At 46.9% G+C, this 18953-nt stretch overlaps 1 protein-coding gene across 4 annotated transcripts; it reads right to left on the bottom strand.

Moving 5' to 3' along the window:
• Positions 1 to 1584: 1584 nt before the first annotated feature.
• LOC124084173 (zinc finger protein 665) lies at positions 1585 to 17354 on the bottom strand. 4 transcript variants are annotated; one of them, XM_046431150.2, is made up of 5 exons: positions 17221 to 17354; positions 13794 to 13881; positions 6805 to 6931; positions 5405 to 5533; positions 1585 to 4859 (listed from the first exon to the last, which is right to left on the bottom strand). In XM_046431150.2, exons 2-5 carry the CDS (start codon positions 13806 to 13808, stop codon positions 2839 to 2841), a joined length of 2292 nt encoding a protein of 763 aa, XP_046287106.1. In that variant the 5' UTR covers positions 13809 to 13881; positions 17221 to 17354; the 3' UTR covers positions 1585 to 2838. The 4 variants fall into 4 exon arrangements, with proteins under 4 accessions (XP_046287106.1, XP_058430653.1, XP_046287108.1 ...); XM_058574670.1 differs by lacking the exon at positions 17221 to 17354 and adding an exon at positions 16911 to 17214; XM_046431152.2 differs by lacking the exon at positions 17221 to 17354 and adding an exon at positions 14497 to 16904.
• Positions 17355 to 18953: the final 1599 nt, after the last annotated feature.

Raw genomic sequence — 18953 nt, 5'->3', positions numbered from 1 at the left:
TCGTGATAACTGTGACAAATTCAGAATGGAATCATGTCTGGCTGTGAAGGCAAGTCACTCATCCCTAGAGCTAAGCACAGTTACCTCTGTGCTTCAATTATTCAACATCTGCATTTTATTTTCTAGTGATTTTTTTTTGTTTTCTGCTCAACTACTCGGGCCTCAACCTGGGGCTTCATGCACGTGGGCAAGTGTTCTACAACTGAACCACACTCAGGTCCTGAAGTGTTTTTCTTGTATGATTTCTTAACACGAGGAATTAGAGTCTGTGTTCACTAATTTGGACTAAGTCCTCAACAGGTCCTCGCTTATGAATCATATGATCTTTCAGAGGTTTGAGGCCTTTGAATTATTACTTGGCTTTTCTCCACGTCCATGTGCCATCTCTCTGTTCTGAGTGTGAATTCACCCATATCTTGCCCCCCACATTTGCCTACAAGAATGGCATGGCACACATACCCTCATAGGACAGTCACATGTGCTGTACTGGCCAGTGACACCTGGGCTGTGTCTTAGCTGAGTTAGGCCATGTTCAGTTCCTGAAGGTCAGATAGGTCCCAGTTGGCTGTGGCCCACCCAAACATGTAAACCCGCCTTCTGCCTCAGGGTGAAGGAAATATTGGTGAGACGCTCACTTCACACAGGGAACCTAGGACAAAAACAGCTATGGCACTCTAGAACATGGCCAGGACTCTGTCCCACAGCTTCTCAACACAGTACTTCCAATCTCCTTGTCATTTTTCAATGGCTCATTTACGTGTCATTACAGTTGCAGTAAATTTGTATTGTCCATACTTCTACTTCAGATAAAAACTATGACCTGATATTAATTGCAAATGTACTCATTACCATATTAAGCTGTAAGAAAGACTATCAGGTCTTTCATGGGAAATACCTGGTCTCTGAAGAGCCAGTTTGTGATTCATTCCCCTCAATGAAGTGCTAACTCATGATTCAGTAATAGTCACAATGGCAATGCACACTTGTTGAACATATCTTGAGAACCTGTGTCCCACTGTTAATTTCCAGAAACAATTACAAGTTCCTAACTCATGCCACCAAAGACACACTGGAGTTGCTCTTTTCTACAATCTCTGCAGACTGGGGTCTGCATGGGAAAGGCAGAAAATGCTAACACGTGACCCTTGATGGACTGGTGATGTTGGAAATACGTTCATGAGCCTGTATTCTCTCTACATGTCGGCTAAAAAGTGTTACTTTTTCTTCCCCACACTTTCATCTTTAATATATTTGTATTTTCACTTTATATAAATCAAGATGCATGTCGTCTCACTTGGTATGTAAGGAAGGGCCATATAATATAGTGAATATTTATCAACAGATGCAGATTTTAGGGTGAAATATGAACCACTTATATGGAATTTTCATTGTACATAAGTATCCTAAGATAGGGTGTGAGGAGAATAACTCAATGGCAAATATAATATAGGTTCCCCAAACTGTATGATACCTGACTTCACACACCAAGTCTAGATCCCTCAACCTTAACTTTGGTTAGTTGCTGTTATGAAGCACTGACTGCACTGAGATGAATTAAAACTGTCGATCAAAGAAACAAATTACTTGTAGTAATGAAAAGATTAAATTTTATTAATTAAAACATCAGATCAATGATACATTGTACTAAAGCAGTGGCAAAATGTATGACCAGCAGTTAAATAATCCTGAAGGAAATGCTATTTTTTCTTTTTTGTCGAGCTTAGAACCCAGGGCCTTAAACATGCTAGGCGAGTACTCTATCGAGCCATGCCCCGAGCCCCCATTCTGGTTCTTTTAATTAGATTTTCCAGTCTGATAACTCTCAATTTCAAAAATAGGGCTAATTACTCTTCGGTCTTTGCTAAGAGTGCTATTGTGATTCAATGGAGCATGTGGTCCCCATTCTTTTGCATTCTATCACAGTCTGTCCCTGTTCGCCTGTGACTCTCATCCCATATGAGCCCCCAGGATGGCACATCCTTGGTCTGTTTTATTTTACAGTCGATGGAATGATTTTTGATTTTTCCTATAAACTACAGAAGGGCCTCAGGACACAGGAAGCTTGACGACTTGTATCCACTTAAAGACACTACTCTTTACCTCTTCCAGATGCTAATTTAGACAATATTTACCTGGAAAGGCAGAGCTTGTCTTCCCAGAAGTTGAACAGAATGACCCTTACCTAATGCAGTAAGCCCTCCCATCCTATGCTTCTTTCCCAGTGACCATAATAAAGGCCTGGAAGGCAGGCACAACGTGAGACAGGTTTTAAAGCCCAGGGTAAAAGTTACATATAGCAAAGAAGCCTTCTCATGAGACCTCAAATGACTGAATAAAGTAATTCTTGACCTGAAGATAAGTAGTTGATTTCCAAAAGTCCTTGCACCTTTGAGTCTTAACGTATTTTGACTTGGAATTACTCCACAAAATGTAGTGACCAGGGTTACCCATAGAGAACTAGAGAATTTCTTCAAGTAAATCCTCATCTGCAGGTATGGTCATCAGGTAACAACAGCCCAGTAAAGACCCTCCATTTGTACGGTTTCATCAATGACGTATTGCTGCTTTCCAGTCATCTGTGAGGCTGGACTGAAGCCTCTGTGGGGCACATTACAGATACAAGACTTCTTTCCATATGCTCTGGAGCCTACCAGTGCTTGCACTACTGTCTGTGCTGGGCGTGGACCCCAGGGCCTGGCATGTACAAGGCAAGTACTCTGCCCTGGGCCACACCCCAGCCACGGATCAACTCCTGATAGTCTTCCACAGTCACTGCGTTTATAAACTCTCTTAAAAATTAATGCACAGATGTTGTGCAAGGCAAAGACCTGGCTACACTCATTTGTAAGGCTTGAGTCCAGAGTGAGTTCTTCGATGACTTGCAAGGTTGGAACTTCGACTAAAGACCTTACCACACTCATTACATGTGTATGGCTTCTCTCCAGTGTGGACTGCCTGGTGGGTAGTCAAGCTTGAGCGCACACTAAAGGCCTTGCCACACTTATCACACTTGTACGGCTTCTCTCCAGTGTGAGTCCTCCGGTGACTTGCCAGGTGTGAGTTCTGGGTGAAGACCTTGCCACACTCATTGCACTTGTACGGCTTCTCCCCGGTGTGGATCGCCTGGTGAGTAGTCAGGCTTGAGTACACGCTGAAGGCCTTGCCACACTCTGTACACTTGTATGGCTTCTCCCCGGTGTGAGTTCTACGATGATTGGCCAGGTGTGAGTTCTGAGTGAAGACCTTGCCACACTCAGAACACTTGTACGGCTTTTCTCCAGTGTGGATGACCTGGTGGGTGTTGAGGTTTGAGTGTGAGTTAAAGGCCTTACCACACTCGTTACACCGGTATGGTTTCTCCCCTGTGTGAATCCTCTGATGAATTGCGAGGCTCGAGGTCTGGCTGAAGACCTTGCCACACTCATTGCACTTGTATGGCTTCTCTCCAGTGTGGGTCACCTGATGGGACGTCAGGCTGGAGCGCACGCTGAAGGACTTGCCGCACTCGGCACACCTGTAGGGCTTCTCCCCAGTGTGCACCCTCCAGTGCCTGGCGAGGTTTGAGGTCTGGCTGAAGACCTTGCCGCACTCATCACACTTGTATGGCTTCTCTCCACTGTGAACTCCTCGGTGACTTGCCAGGTGTGAGTTCTGGGTGAAGACCTTGCCACACTCATTGCATTTGTACGGCTTCTCCCCAGTGTGGATCGCCTGGTGAGTAGTCAGGCTTGAGTACACGCTGAAGGCCTTGCCACACTCTGTACACTTGTACGGCTTCTCCCCCGTATGAGTCCTCCAGTGATTGGCCAGGTGTGAGTTCTGGGTGAAGACCTTGCCACACTCAGAACACTTGTAGGGCTTTTCTCCAGTGTGGATGACCTGGTGGGTGTTGAGGTTTGAGTGAGAGCTGAAGACCTTGCCACACTCGTTACACCGGTATGGTTTCTCCCCTGTGTGAGTTCTCCGGTGAATCGCGAGGCTCGAGGTCTGGCTGAAGACCTTGCCACACTCGTTGCACTTGTATGGCTTCTCTCCAGTGTGGATCACCTGATGGTTGGTTAGATTGGAGCGCACGCTGAAGGCCTTGCCGCACTCGGCACACTTGTACGGCTTCTCTCCGGTGTGAGTTCTGCGATGACTTGTTAGGTGTGAGTTCTGAGTGAAGACCTTACCACACTCATTGCACTTGTAAGGTTTTGCTCCCGTGTGATGTCTCTCGTGCACCAAAAGATAGGAGCGCCTGAAGAAAGCCTTGCCACACTCAGCACACTTGTACAGTTTCTCTCCAGTGTGGATTCTGCGATGATGTGCAAGAGAGGAGGTGTAACTAAAGACCTTGCCACACTCGTGGCATCTGTAAGGCTTGTCCCTAATGTGTGCTTTGTGCCTTGGAATGAGCAATGAAGAATAAAGAAAGTCATTCCCGTATCCTTCCAGCGTTCCGACACTGGAAGGAACGCTTTGAGGTGGTAAAGCTGAAGAACCACTGTGCACAGACTTCTCCTCTTCACCACACTCGCTTTTCCCTGCAGACTGAAGCAGCTGGGGTGCAGACAGGCCTGGCGGAAAGCCCAGCCCAAGCCAATCACTCTCAAGCTTGCTCCCTGCATCCTGTCCATCACCACGGTCTCTTCCACCCATGTGGCTTCCTTTATGGATCATGGGCACTCTCTTACAATCTCCTTCACCATCTCTCCATGGAAACTGGAAGCCATGTGCCTTTCTCTGGATGTCCCTGAAGGAAAGGGCTTCAGCGTCATGGTGCTCATGTCTTCCCAGCATGGCTTTCTGGAATCTCTCTTCTATACTGCTGTTTCTTTTTGAAGGTGATTTTTTAATTATGTGTTTAGGAGAGAAATCTACAAGATATAAAGTTACATGTTTCTCATCAACAAAAGAAACATTCATATTGAAAAAGATGTTACTATTGCAAAAGTAATATTTGTATTAAGCAGACTTTTAAAACTTAAGAATAACCATAAAATTTACCCCAGATGGTGGTGAGGGTCTGTAATCCCAATGACTCAGGGGGCTGAGGCAGAAGGATATCAAGTTCAAGGCCAGCCTGGGCAATTTAGTGAGACTGTGCCTCAGAAAAAAAATGTTTTAAATGCCAAGAAAAGTAGTTTGGTATTAGTGCATTTGCCTACCGTATGTGAGGCCCTGAGTTCAATCCCCAGTAATTAAACAAAAACTTGATTAATAATACATAGACCTTGAGAGGGTGAAAAGATAAATTTTTACATCTCTGAAGAATAGAATGGTAAGTGGGAGAAGTTTGAAAATTTCCTGCAAGAGCTCACAGCATAGAAACTTTTGTTTTCCCACAGAAATCTTTCACCCGTGGAGTTTCTCAGACAACACTGGGCGATAAAGCTTCTACTGTGCACACGTGAGCTCTTACCTGGGTTCACACCTTTGACACAGCCCCACCCACTGGGATTTCTTGCTATTTTCACTTCATTCTTCAAGGTCCAGGGCTCTTTCCCTTCTTCCAACATGGAAATAACACCAAGGTCAGGAAGGAAGATCCCTGTTTATAAAAAGAAAGGAATCCCATCTGTTGTGGCTTCCCCAGAATCCTAGTCCTATGTGTACATGAGAGAGGATGTTATAGAGGGAGCCCGAAAAACACTTCACAAATCCACCCATTCGTTGCCTCCTTCTGACAACTGAGGGAATACTTTAATATAAGACCTCTAGCTCTTCCAAAAACTAATAAATCAAAAGCAAAGCAGCACAATGAGTTTATTTGCAGCTATTCAAGAGGCTGAGGCAGGAGGATCACAAGTTTGAGGCCAGCCTGGGCAACTTTGTGAGACCCTGTCTCAAAATAAAACTTAAAAAAATGTCTAGGAATGTAGCTTAGTGGCAGACCTAGCATGTGCAGAGCTCTAGACTCAATTCCCAGTACCAGGTGGGTGGAAGGAAGCAAGCAGAGCTAAATCTTCCATAGGGCCTGGGCTATCGGTCAGTGGCAGAGTGCTGGCTGAGCATGTGAGAGGCCATGGGTTTCATCCCCAGCACTACCACACACACACACACACACACACAAAAGTCTGCTATCTGTGCATACCTGAGCTGTGTAACCACCCAATCATGTATCATATTATGTAGGCAAAACATCTACAGAAATGAAGGAGAAAGGACCAGCACAATGGTGCACGTGTGCCTGTAATTCCAGCTAATTGGGAGGCTGAGGCAGGACAGCCTCGGCAACTTAGCAAGGCCCTGTCTCAAAAAAGTAAAAAGCACTACCATCTAGCTAAGTGGTACAACACCCCTAAGTTCAAACGCTAGTATGAGAGTGGGCGGGGGGAGGGAGGGAGGGAAAGAGGGAGGGAGGGGGGAAGGCTGGGCTGTAGCTCTGTGGCAAAGTGGTAGAGTGCTTGCCTAGTATGTGCAAGGCTGTGTGTTTGATCCCCAGCACTGTAAAAAATAAAAAGATAGGTTAAGAGTCATAGGAAATAGCTGGCCATGGTGGTGCATACCTGTCATCCCAGTAACTGGGGAGGCTGAAGCAGAGAATTTTAAGTATGAGGTCAGCCTCAGCAACGTAGTAAGACCCTGTCTCAAAATAAAAAGTCAAAAAGATAGGGTTATAGCTCAGTGGCCAAATGCTAGTGGTGAGGAAGAGGAGGAGGAGAGATGGTTAAAGTCCAGAGGCTACATTAGGAAGATTTTCATTTCTGGGTCAACAGAGCTTCAACTTTACTCAAGTAATAAGCAGCTCCCCCGAGGCATGTGAAGGAAAAATGCAAAGGTACACAAGACAGATCCAATCTCAGGAGAGATCACGCTCACCCAGGGAGACCAGGTTCCTGTAGTTCTCCAGCATCACGTCCCTGTACAAAGCCCTTTGTGTGGGGTCCAGGCACTTCCACTCCTCCTGGGAGAATTCAATGGCCACATCCCTGAATGCCAACTGTCCCTAAAATAAAAAATACGTTTCATCAAGAAGACACGCAGATAGTTATCATCTCCACATAAAATGGGATGAGAAGAGAACTGTAAGAAATCTCCTGGAGTGAGCCTACCAGACCCAAGCTGGGATGCTATGAAATGCATACTTGACCTCTATATTTGCAGATGCACAATTACTTGGATCTCTAAAGTGATAAGGGAGGCTACAAGCCCCTAGACACTTCAGGACTGGGACTGGTCACTGGAAAGATCCAGGCAGGATTTGTGGATCAGAACTTCCAGCCTTATTCCCAGACCGCCCATGAGGGGACAGGGGCTGAAGGTTCAGTGGCGCACCAATGGCCAATGATATCAGCAATCATGCCTGGTAATGATGCCTCCATAAAGCCCCCAAAGGACAGGATTTGAAGAACCTTCCGGCTAGCTGAACATGAGAAGGTCCTCAGAGGAGGGATCGCCCAGCGAGGGGACGGAAGCTCCAGGTGCCTTCTCCTACACCTTGCCTTATGCACCCTCCATTCGGCTCTTCATCTGCATCCTTGATAGTATGTGACAGGGTAAGTAAGCGTATCACTCAGTGCTGTGAGCCACTCCAGGAAATTAACCAAACCCGAGGAGGGAGTCCTGCAAACCTGTCACTCAGAACCACAGGCATCTGATATGAGGGCACCTGAGGGACTGGGCCCGCCCCCTGAGGGATCTGAGGCTACTCGTCAGAATCCAATTGAATCAAAGGACACAGAGCTGGTTTCTGCTGCAGAATTTCTTGCTGGTTGTGTGGGGAAACCCCACACATTGGAGTCACAGAAGCTTTCTGGGTGGTGGGTGTACAGTAGGAGAAATTAAAAATTTGCTTTTACGATATCCCCGTACATATAAAAGTACATTTGAGCAACATTATGTCTCCCTAATTCTGTTCCAGTTTATTTTTCCACAAGAGGTTATACCCTGTATATATATATACCCTGTATATCTACCCTGTATATATACCCTGTAACACGAAGGTCAGGAAGGAAGATCCCTGTTTATAAAAAGAAAGGAATCCCATCTGTTGTGGCTTTTCCAGAATCCTAGTCCTATGAGTACATGAGAGAGGATGTTATAGAGGGAGCCCGAAAAACATTTCACAAATCCACCCATTCGTTGCCTCCTTCTGACAACTGAGGGAATACTGTATATCAGTGTGGATTTCTCATTTTTATGGATAATGTAAGAAGCACATAAATAAAAAGCCAGATCATGGCTGGGATGTGGCTCAGTGGCAGAGTTCCTGCCTAGTGTGGACGAGGCCCTGTGACAGATCCCCAGTACCCACACAAAGCAAAAGCCCAACTCAGGCTGACCTCCATGGAAGCATTAGTTATGACATCTGCCACACCATGTGATGTGCACTCAACACCTAGGTGAGCTATGGCATGAGCCCTGTCTTCAGAGACGACAGTCCACAGAGGCTTCCAAAAGTCAGAATCTAAAACTGTGAAAACAGCAACAGCAGTGCCTAAAGCTTCTAAATGCTGGCTATTATGATTTGTGTGTGTGTGTGTATGTGTGGGTGTGGGTGGTGCTGGGTGTGTGTGAACCAGGGCCTTGAGCATACTGGGCAGGCATTCTATCACCGAGCCACATCCCAGCTACACACAGGGTGTTCAACACGCCTTCCGTGAAGTAACACCTATGGCGACCTAAGAAAGATTCATTCCCATCTTCCTGAGGAAACAACTGTGTCACAGATACTGAAGAAACTCTGCTCAAATCAAAGAGCTGAGCATGGAAGAACGAGTACCTGACCCAGATATCTAAGAACTGGAACTAAACCTGAAGAATTAAACAGTTAAGTAGCAGAGCATCAGAAGTGAATAAACAGTACGGGAAGTGAGGGACGTAGAAGCAAGTTCAAGCAGAGCAATGTGAACTTCTGCATGCATGCACACGTAGCCACATAAGACTCCCATTCCTACCAATGTCAACTTGTGAACATGAGAGGGGACAGAGAATGCAAGACCACAGAAAATACGATAAATCAGGTAAAAACATACAGCTGTCTTTGATAAACAGCATACACTTGCACATCCATGTATGCAAGACAAATATACACACACACACACACACACACACACATACTTATATCAAATGAAATAACAGGACTTGTCTCTCAGTGATAATTGTCCCAATACTTTTCATCACCACTGTTCTCACATGCATGTTCGCATGTTTGGGACAATAAAAATATATAAATCATCCTGAGTTTTGTTTATAAACATTGTCCATTAAGCCATTAAGACAGGACTATACAGGTTGGGCGTGTAGTCAGTGATAAGAGTGCTTGCTTAGCATGGGCAAGGCTTGGGGCTCAATCCCTAGTACTGCCCCCTCCAAATAGGGGAGAACATGTAACAAACAAACAAACAAACAAAAAAACAAGAAAAAGAAAGAAATTTGAACTCTAATCTCTATGAGTTACTAACATTCAAAACTAAGAAAACAACTTCATCAACTTAAAATTAGATATTTAGGCAATTATCAATAGAATTTTATGCCTGACTAGTAAAACTGTGACATAACAATTAGGAAACGCTACTGTTACATATCAATTTAACAGACTAAAATAAGAAAATGTATCACCGCAAAACATACTTTCAGAAATCAATGGATCTTTAACAATCAGCACAAAAAGTAAATGTGAAGAAAGAAGTGACATTAAGCAGGAACAATTTACCCTACAGCACAATCAGCATTTCCTCCAAATAAAGGCAGAGAAGAGATGGACTAGCAGCCAGGGCTTTGTCTCGTTCACTATCAGGCAGGCTGCATGAGCACGGGCCATAAAGAGGAAAAAGGTGGAAACAAAAGAGGTAAAGAAGACAGCAGAGATCTGGATCTGTTACAACACATGACATGACTGCAACACAGAACAGTGGAAAACAGACTTCCTTCCTTAGTAGCCCTTATTAACACACATGTGCACATACAAAACATCCTGCACCTCCTTTGGCAAAGATACCAGAGCACCAAATTAAAAGACTTACCCAAAGGACTTAAAGTGAGCATACTACAGTGACATGGCCGTGTTAATGTTTATAGCAGCTCAATTCACAATAGCCAAGCTATGGAACCAACCTAGGTGCCCTTCAACAGTGAATGGATAAATAAGCTGTGGTATATATACACAATGAATATACCAGTCATAAAGAAGAAGGAAATTATGGCATTTGCCAGTAAATAGATGGACCTAGAGGCTATCATGCTAAGTAAAATAAGCTAATCCCCCCAAAGCAAATGTTCTAATATGCAGATGCTAACACACAACGAGAGGGAGGGAAAAATAGTAGTTCACTGGATTAGACAAAGGGAAAGGAGGTGGGATGAGAACGGGAAAGACAGTAGAATGAATCGGACATCACTTTCCTATGTTCATATATGAATACATGACCAGTGTAAAACTCCACATCAAGTACAACCACAAGAAAGGGAAGTTACACTCCATATCCGCATGATATATCAAAACATACACTCTACTGTCATGTGCATCTAAAAAGAACTTAAAAAAAACAAGACTTCCAGGATCTCCCTCATGGTGACACAGACCAACAAGGATCTAAAAGCCACGTGGATTCAGTGGTGAACCACTTAAGAGGCTGGGATTCTCACTGCAGGGCCAGATAGACAGTTTATGTCCTCTGCCTACTGAAGCCCTGACCCTCTCAATTTCTCCTGGGGCAGGGAGGGCAGGGGAGCATCCACCTAACATAACTTTGGGGGGAACTGCCTGAGAGACTGTGTTCCGCCTTCCATGAACCTAAGCAATAAAGAGACAGGCATCAGGTGGGGAAAGGCACGAAGACAGAGAGTCCCCATTAACCATGTCTAGAGTGTCCCTGGTGGAAACAAGGTGGAAATCCAGAGGATGGCTGACTGAGATACCAGAGAGGGAACAGAGCAGCAGGAGGCAACAGGAGAGCCCCTGGGTAGAAACTGCAAAGCTTCTTCTACAAGACTGCAAGCAAAAGCACAGAGACGACAGATCCTCCGCCTCTAGCACAGATCACTTCCCTCAAGGAAGCCAGACACCAAAACCTGCAAGGTGATTGATTTTCAAACTGCTGGAGTCCAAGCACAAGACCACCAGCCACACAAACAGAAAGAAAACATGGCCCCCATAAGCAGAAAATTAAATAGCCACAAACCAACACTAAAAAATTAGAGATATGTAAACGACCAAAGAATTAATTCTGAGAGTTATAACAGTGCTCCAACGAAATAAAAGCAGAAACACAAAATCAGAAAACCAATGAATGGATAAAATGAGAATATTAACAGAAACTATGAAGCTGGGCAGGTGGCACACGCCTGTAATCCCAGTGGCTCGGGAGGCTGAGGCAGGAGGATTTTGAGTTCAAAGTCAGTCTCAGCAACTTGGTGAGGCCATAAGCAACTTAGTGAGACCTTGTCTCAAAATAAAATAAAAAGAAAGGGTTAGGCATGTGACTCGGGGGTTAAGCGCTCCTGGATTCAATCCCTGGTACCAAAACCAACCAACCAACCAACCAACCTACAGGGAAAAGTAGAGCAAGAAAGAATGACAATGAAGAAGGGCAGAGTGTGGAGGCATATACCTATAAGCCCAGCTGCTTAGGAGGCTAAGGCAGGAGGATTAGAAAGCTTGAGGCCAGCCTCAGCAACTTAGCAAGACCCCATTTCAAAAATTAAAAATTAAAAAAGGAGAGGTCCCAAGGGACTCACAGGATACCCCCATATGTACTCCAGAAGAGGAGGAGAGAGAGAGGTGGAGAACCTATGTGACAACAATGATGGCCAACTATTTCCAAGATATCTGAGATACAGATATATATAGCCAATAAGCTTCAAGATACAGGGTGACATGAGCAGGGTCCTGCGTTCAATCTCCAAGCAAAAAGTATCAACTTGCAACCATTCAAATTTTCTTCTCTATCTAGAATAAATGCAGAAATTAGTAGCACAAGAAAAATGAAAATCCACAAATATAAATGCAAATTAAATAACTTCTTATGTGGATGTCCCAGGGGTATTCTACCACTGAGCTACCTCCCCAACCTTTTTTTTTTTCCTTTTTCTTTTTGAGATAGGATCTCACAAATTACCCACAAATCATCCTCCTTCCTCAGCCTCCTGTGTCATTGGGAATACGAGCATGCACCACTGTGCCCAGCTAAATAACATTTGCTTAATCAGTCAATGAGTCAAAGGCAAAAGGGGGAACTAAAAACAAGCGAAAAAAATCATTGTTCTATGCGACCACCATTATTCTGATGTCAAACTCAGGCAAAGGAAAAAAACACCACAGATCAATAACTCCAATGAATATTGATGAAAAATTCCTCAACAAAATCTAAATGTATAGGACACTGAAAGGATTAGACACTGTGACAGGTGAGATTCATTTCTAGGAACAAGGGTGGAGCAACTAATAAGGTCAACTGCACAACACATGACACTGACAGAGAGGACAAAACGCACGGGACCAAGTCCACAGATTCCGAAAACGCCTCAGAGCCAATGCCTCTCCTGGCACAAACACTCAAGGACCAGGCACAGAGAGAACGTCAGGACAGTAAAGTTAGCTATGATTTCTTGGATACAGCATCAAAAATACTGGCAAATGGAACGACTTACAGCTGAAACACTGTTGTACAACAAAGGACGCTGTCAAGAGTGAAAACACCTAATTATATTGTGTAGAGAAGAACTAACACAAATCTGAAAATAAAAAGATAACAGAGGGGGGATCTAGAAACTGCCCACGAACCTCTTCTGATATATACGATCAGCAACTTTAAGCTGAATCAGGGAGCCTGGGATGTAGGTTAGTTTTAAAAGTGCTTGCCTGGCAGGCACAAGGCCCTGGGTCTGACCCCACAAACAAATGACTGAAGAAATAAATAAGATTGAGAGATAAGACAGGTATAGTGGCACACACCTATAATCCCAGCAGCTCTCAGGCTGAGATGGGAGGATGGCAAGTTCAAAGCCATTCTTAGCAACTTAGCAAGGCCCTAAGGAATTTAGTGAGACACTGTCTTCAAATAAAATATAAAAAAAAGGCTGGGGATGTGGTTCAGTGATTTGAGTTCCCTGGGTTCAATCCCTGGTACAAAAAAAAAAAAAAGAAAAAGAAAAAAAGAAAGCTTCACCAGGCACAGTGGTACACGTTGGTAATCCCAGCTACTTGGGATGCTGAGGAAGGAGGATTGCAATTTTGAGGCCACTGTGGGTAACCTAGTGAGACCCTGTATGGAGAGCACTGGGAATATAGCTCAGAGGTACAGTACCCCTTTGTTCAATCCACAGTTCCAAGGGGGACCCTGCAGAACATCTTTGATCACTGTCTCACTATCTTTCTATTCCCAGTCACTGAGATTTTGGAATCCAAAACACTGTCTCACTGGATTATCTATAAAAGCGATATATTAAGCAGTGCATATTTCCCTTTATAGTTCTCCTTTTCTGGAATTTAAAAGCATCTGTGCGCATTAATATGTGATTTCAAAGTGCAGCTTTTTTCACCCACATCGAGAGGCAGCTGACAGTGTATCCAGATATGCCCTAATGATCCCTGCTGCCCAACAGGACTGACACACAAGCCCTCACAGGCCACAACCCTGCCAGGCTGTGAAATCCTTCCCAGGAACACAACAGTGGTGCCTCTTCATGGGTTCCCTGCCACAGGTCTCAGTGGGATGGAATCTGAGCACAGAGGATGGGGGAAGGGAGGCCCCGGGGGAGTGCAGGCACACCTGACAGGCAGGAGGCTGCAGAGTCACCTGAGGCCAGCAGCTCCCAGGCCCAGCACTGCACAGGGGACTCAGGACCACCTGAGAGCATCACTGTACCTCAGTGACAGCCATTCCTGACTCCTTTTCTTTCCTCCTCCTCTTCAGGGCTGTTTCCTCAGGTAACACGAGTCTTTACAAGTCAATCCTGGAAGGAGGAAACATACTGTTTAAGGCTCAGAATCAACACATCCTTCCTATGCCACAGCCACACACACAGGGAGGACCTCAGCATGTGAGAAGATGGTCCCTGGCTGCCCACCCTTCCAGGCTGACCCAGGCACAATACACCCCTGGAAGAAGGCCCAGAGGAGACATCTCTGACTCCTTTCTTTGGGCCTGGTCTCCCTCCTGGTGAAGCCCACACACAGGCTGCAGCAGTGGGGAGCTGGGCAGCACTGGGCTCCCCTTCAGGGCACAGTCTGGCTCTCACCAAACTGAACTACAGCATAGCCCCCCTCACTTCCCCTGGGATCTCAGCCCTCAGGATGGAGGACACAGAGCCAGGTACACAGCTCTGGATGTGGTGGTGCATGCCTGTAATCCCAGTGACTTGGGAGGCTAAGGAAGGAGGATTCAGCAACATAGTGAGGCCCTACACAATTTAGCAAGAACCTGTCTCAAAATAAAAAGGGCTGGGGATGTGATGTGCCTAAATGGTTAAGTGCCCCTATGTTCCATCCCCAGCACCATAATAAACAAATAAATAAATAATAAAAGGACTGAGTACTCAATGCTGCACACAGAAGAGAATCAACCTTACTTATTAAGGCTGTGCACCCATCAATGAGATGTCCAGTAGGTGGACAGACTGCTTGCAAAATGCCTCAGCACTCATGGGAAGCCAACGTTGAGCACCTCCCGGAGGGGCAGGCCCAGCCCACCACCCACCTTCTGGCTCTGCCCATCTCTTGGACCCTTGTTCTTATCAGGGTCCAGGTAGTGGACAGTAAAGGAGGAGAAAGAGACAGACACAGCAAGCTGCATGGACCAGAGTGGGGGCAGGTTGTGGCTGGAGTGTGACAGGAGCTGGGGGCGATCAAGGAGTCTCCATGGAGCAGGTGATGTCATAGACCTGAGGGGTTGGCCACCTGCAGCCCAGGGGCCATGTAGAGGGCTAGGTAGAGAGACAGGACCCAGTGAAGGCCCTGAGGCTGGAGCAAGCTCCGGCCAGGAAAAGGAAAGAGGCCCCTGTGGCTGAAAGTGAGCAAGCAGAGGACACAGCAGGAGATGAGGGCAGAGGCCCTGGGGAAGCAGAGCAGGTAGGACTGAGGTCTGACATTTCTATTCACCTAAATGAAGTTTAAAATCCATTTCCTCACCTGTCTTAGGTAAACATACAGTTTATTCTTTATTTTGTAACTTAAAACATACTGTAGTATCTTCAATATTGTAGATAATAAGCAGAGATGTTCACCTAAGCCCCAGGAAGTACAAGGCCACCCTACCTGAAAACGTTGAAGACTACAGGGGGCCTATCTGGCTCTTCACCTGTATCCCTTATAACAAGTGGATAAACTTTATCAAGTGTTCCCTGCACGCTGGGTGTTGAACTAGAAAAGTAATAGAAGCTTAGCAGGCGTCATGGGAATCCAGGATGTATATCCAGTTGACTAAAGTCCAAGTTCCAACCTGATCATGAGACTGGCATCTAAACTGGGGGGCAGTGCTTCTATACTGAACCTTCAAACGGTGGCATCTGATCGTATCTCCAGGCAGTGAATGCCAGATCTCAGTTAAATTACAGAACACTAAATTGTTGTCTTAAGGAGAACTGCTTATGAATGGGAAGAAATCCCCACATATTTTATGGTACTGGGAATTGAATTGACGTGTGCTCTACCACTGAGCTACCCCCAACCCGCAACCCTTTTATAAATTTTCAGACAGTCTGCCTACATTGTTGGGGCCTTGACCTTGAGAGCCTCCTGTCCTGAGTAGGAATTCTGGTTTTTCTTTGTTATCTCACACTCACCCACACTACACTATCCCAGGAAAACAGAAGAGACCGACCCCAAACTGAATGGGTCAGACCCTGCCTTCTGGCTGAATATGGAAGTTATTTGTACCAATAGTTTTAAAATAGACAAATCCAGACAGTTTTGCAATTGTTATCCTCATGTAAAGACATAATTTAAGCACAAATTTTAATTTTTTGAATTATAAACATAGACATCATTACACTTCAGCTTCACCATGCCCATCTAATCAAGTCACCATCTGCACCCGGGTCCCCATCTTCATTGCTGCTTCCCTCCCTCCCTCTCATCATCTCCATTCTCACCTCCACTCTCATTTCTTCCCCCATCCTGGGTCCTGCGCACTTTGCTTCCCTCTCCTCTCCTGGTTTCTCCCCCTCTTCCCTCTACTCCTTCCCTCCATCTGATCTTCCCCATTCCTGCAACTCCCTTCACCTCCAGTCAGTCTTTCTGCCCAGTCCCTGACTGTCCCCAATCTCCACAGATCTCTGCCTCTTTCTTCCCCATCTACAGGCTCCCTCTGCCCTGCCTGCTGCAGGCCCCTGTCCCCATGCTCTGAACACCCACATCCCTTCCTGAAGTGCTCCTCCCTGGGCTCCCCTTGTCACATGTTACCCCTCTTCTTGTCCCAGTACCACAGTTCCCCTCTGCCATGCAGATTATCTGTCCTCTCCTCCCATGCTCTGCCAGAGGTCCCTCCAGGTTGTATTTTTCCCTGAGTGGCTGTCCTTCACCTCTGTGGAGATTGCGATTCTAGATTTCTTCTCTCTGCTGCTTTATGGCCTCTTCTTTCACTCTTACGCCCTCTCTCTGCAATCCCTTGCCATCTGTGTTAAGGGTCTGTTTTCCCTTTTCTCTCATTTCTGGTCCATCTCTTTCTTCTGAGCCCTCTGCCCACCTCCAAAGGAGCACATTTTCCCTGGGAATCTGGGGTGTGAGAATCCTGGAAGTCACCACCCAGGCCCAGGTCGCCTCCTCCAGAGTGCAGGGTGACTATGGAGGGAAGACCTGCAGGGGCGTCACCTGGCTAAGGAGGACAGGTTCTGGGGAGGAGGACAGGGCCAGGAAGATAGGGCTGGGTGAGGACAGGGCCTGGGGAGGGGGACAGGGTTAGGTGAGGACAGGGCCCGGTGAGAAGGACTGGCAGGGTCTGGTCAGGGGAGGGCAGGCCCGGCTTGGCACAGGCTGGGCTGTAGACCTCAGTGGCCAGGAGGATCTGCGGAGGAGCGCGCAGGGCGGGCTGGGCGTGCAGCGCCGAGGACCCGCGAGCTGGGAAGGCCACCGTCGGCGGGAGGGAGCGGCGCCAAGCGGAGCGTCCACGCGGCCGGGCTGGACACCTGTGGGACCCGCGCCGGGGCTTCAGGCCGACCCGGTTCTCCCGCAGAGATGGGACTGACTCGGGGTGGAGGGCGCGGTGCGGGGACGCAGAGGTCTGTTGGGACCCGCGTCCCGGCCACGGGCGCGCAGGGGACCGTGAAGTGCCGAGATCATAGAGCAAGGGAACTCACGAGCCAAGCTGTGACCTTCATTCCGCGATCCGCTTCCGGGTCTGCCGGGAGCCCCGCGGGCAGCCGGGAGGAAGCGTGGGCGGGACCGGGACGTGATGGGCAGGGCCGAGCCGTGGTCAGGACACGCGAGTGGATCCGCGAGTGGATCCGCGAGTCCAGGCGGGGCGGGACCGCGTTGGTGGGCGGGGCGTGACGGAGGGGCGGGGCCAGGGAGGGTGGGCGTGGCGCGTAGGAGGCGTGGCTGGCGGGATGCTGTGCCTGAGACCGCGGTGATGGGCGGAGCCTGACGCGGAAGAAGGGGGCCTGCGGAAGGCCCTCCCGGGACCGCGCCTTGGGCAGGCGTGACGGGCAGGGGGCGGGGCTAGCGGGAGGCCGCGCCTGGTCTGGGGCAGCCTGAAGCAGGGACCTGGCAAGGCAGGTCTTGTGGTCTTTGGAGACAGGGAGTCACTGAGTTGCTTAGGGCCTCACGGATGCTGAGACTGGCTTTGAACTCACAGTCCTCCTGCCTCAGCCTCCGGGAACCACTGGGATTAGAGGCATGCATCACCGCACTGTGCTCTTTTGTGCATGTTTCTAAAATCACTGCCCTTATCCTGGGCGTTGGAAGCCTGACCTCCCCCGGAGGCTGAGGAAACTGAGGTCTGCATACAGATCTCGCGGGCGGGTGAGGGGGCAGGATTAACTAGGAGCGGCCACTGGATCTACATAATTCCCACGTTTAGAAATTAAGTCACTTAAAAAACAAAACAACAACAAAAACAAACAGGAAACCGGGCGTGGTGTCACATACCTTTAATCCCAATATCTCTGGAGACTGAGGCAGGAGAATTGCAAATTCAAGATCAGCCTCAGCAAATTAGTGATGTGCACCGCAATTTAGCAAGACCCTGTCTCAAAATTTTAAAAAAGAGCCCATTAAGTGGCTCAGTGGTAGAAGTGCACCCAGGTTCAATCCTCAGTACAGCAAAACAACCACAACGACAGAACAATAACAATAAAATACTGAAATAAAGGAAACTTTGTAAATGGTGAACAAGGGAAATACATGGGGCCAACTCTGCCTGGTAGCTCAGTTCGCTTAATCCTGGAGCACAAGGAAGATCACATTGGTCTGTTTTTGTTATTGTTGTTGTTTGTTTTTGTTGTTTTTCAGAATATCAAGGTTGATGTCATCTAGTCAATAGATAATGTTTCAAATATACTCATAAGTCTCTAGCAATATTTTACCTTGGCCTTATTTAGTCTAAATAAAATATGTTGCATAAAAACAGCTGAAAAACCAGCCTCTACCTCAGAGCAAAGCCTGTCCAAGGAAGGGACATCACCTTTGTCCTTGGAAAAACCCACAGAGCACTCCTAGGCACATTCCCACCCTGCTAAGTTGTTTATCTACAAATAACAGGAGAGATCTGCTGTGCCAGGTGTCCCTGACTCAGTCAGGCTAGGTGGGGATCCATAGCAACCCCCTAGCAGCCACCAATCAGCATGAGACAGGGAAATACCTGGGATGTCAGATGACCCTCCCAGTAGTTTATGGTGGTTGATAACATGATGGGAAACCATGTAGTTCAGCACGTACACCCCTCTTGGCTTAAATCAATCAGTTCAAATGAATACCCCTTTTGTACTGACCAATCACCCCTCCCCAACTTGTTCCCGCCAGTGAATGTGCTAATCATGTTTTAGAGTTGTTATTTGGTTTTCCTGCGGTGTGTGATGATTTGCTAAGAGAT

Source organism: Marmota monax, unplaced genomic scaffold (genome assembly GCF_021218885.2).
Source record: "Marmota monax isolate L192 unplaced genomic scaffold, Marmota_monax_Labrador192_F-V1.1 WCK01_AAM20220418_F8-fsc00215, whole genome shotgun sequence".
Classification (NCBI taxonomy): Eukaryota; Metazoa; Chordata; class Mammalia; order Rodentia; family Sciuridae; genus Marmota; species Marmota monax.
Note: the sequence above shows the minus strand (reverse complement) of the source record. Positions and strands in the feature narration are given on the sequence as shown.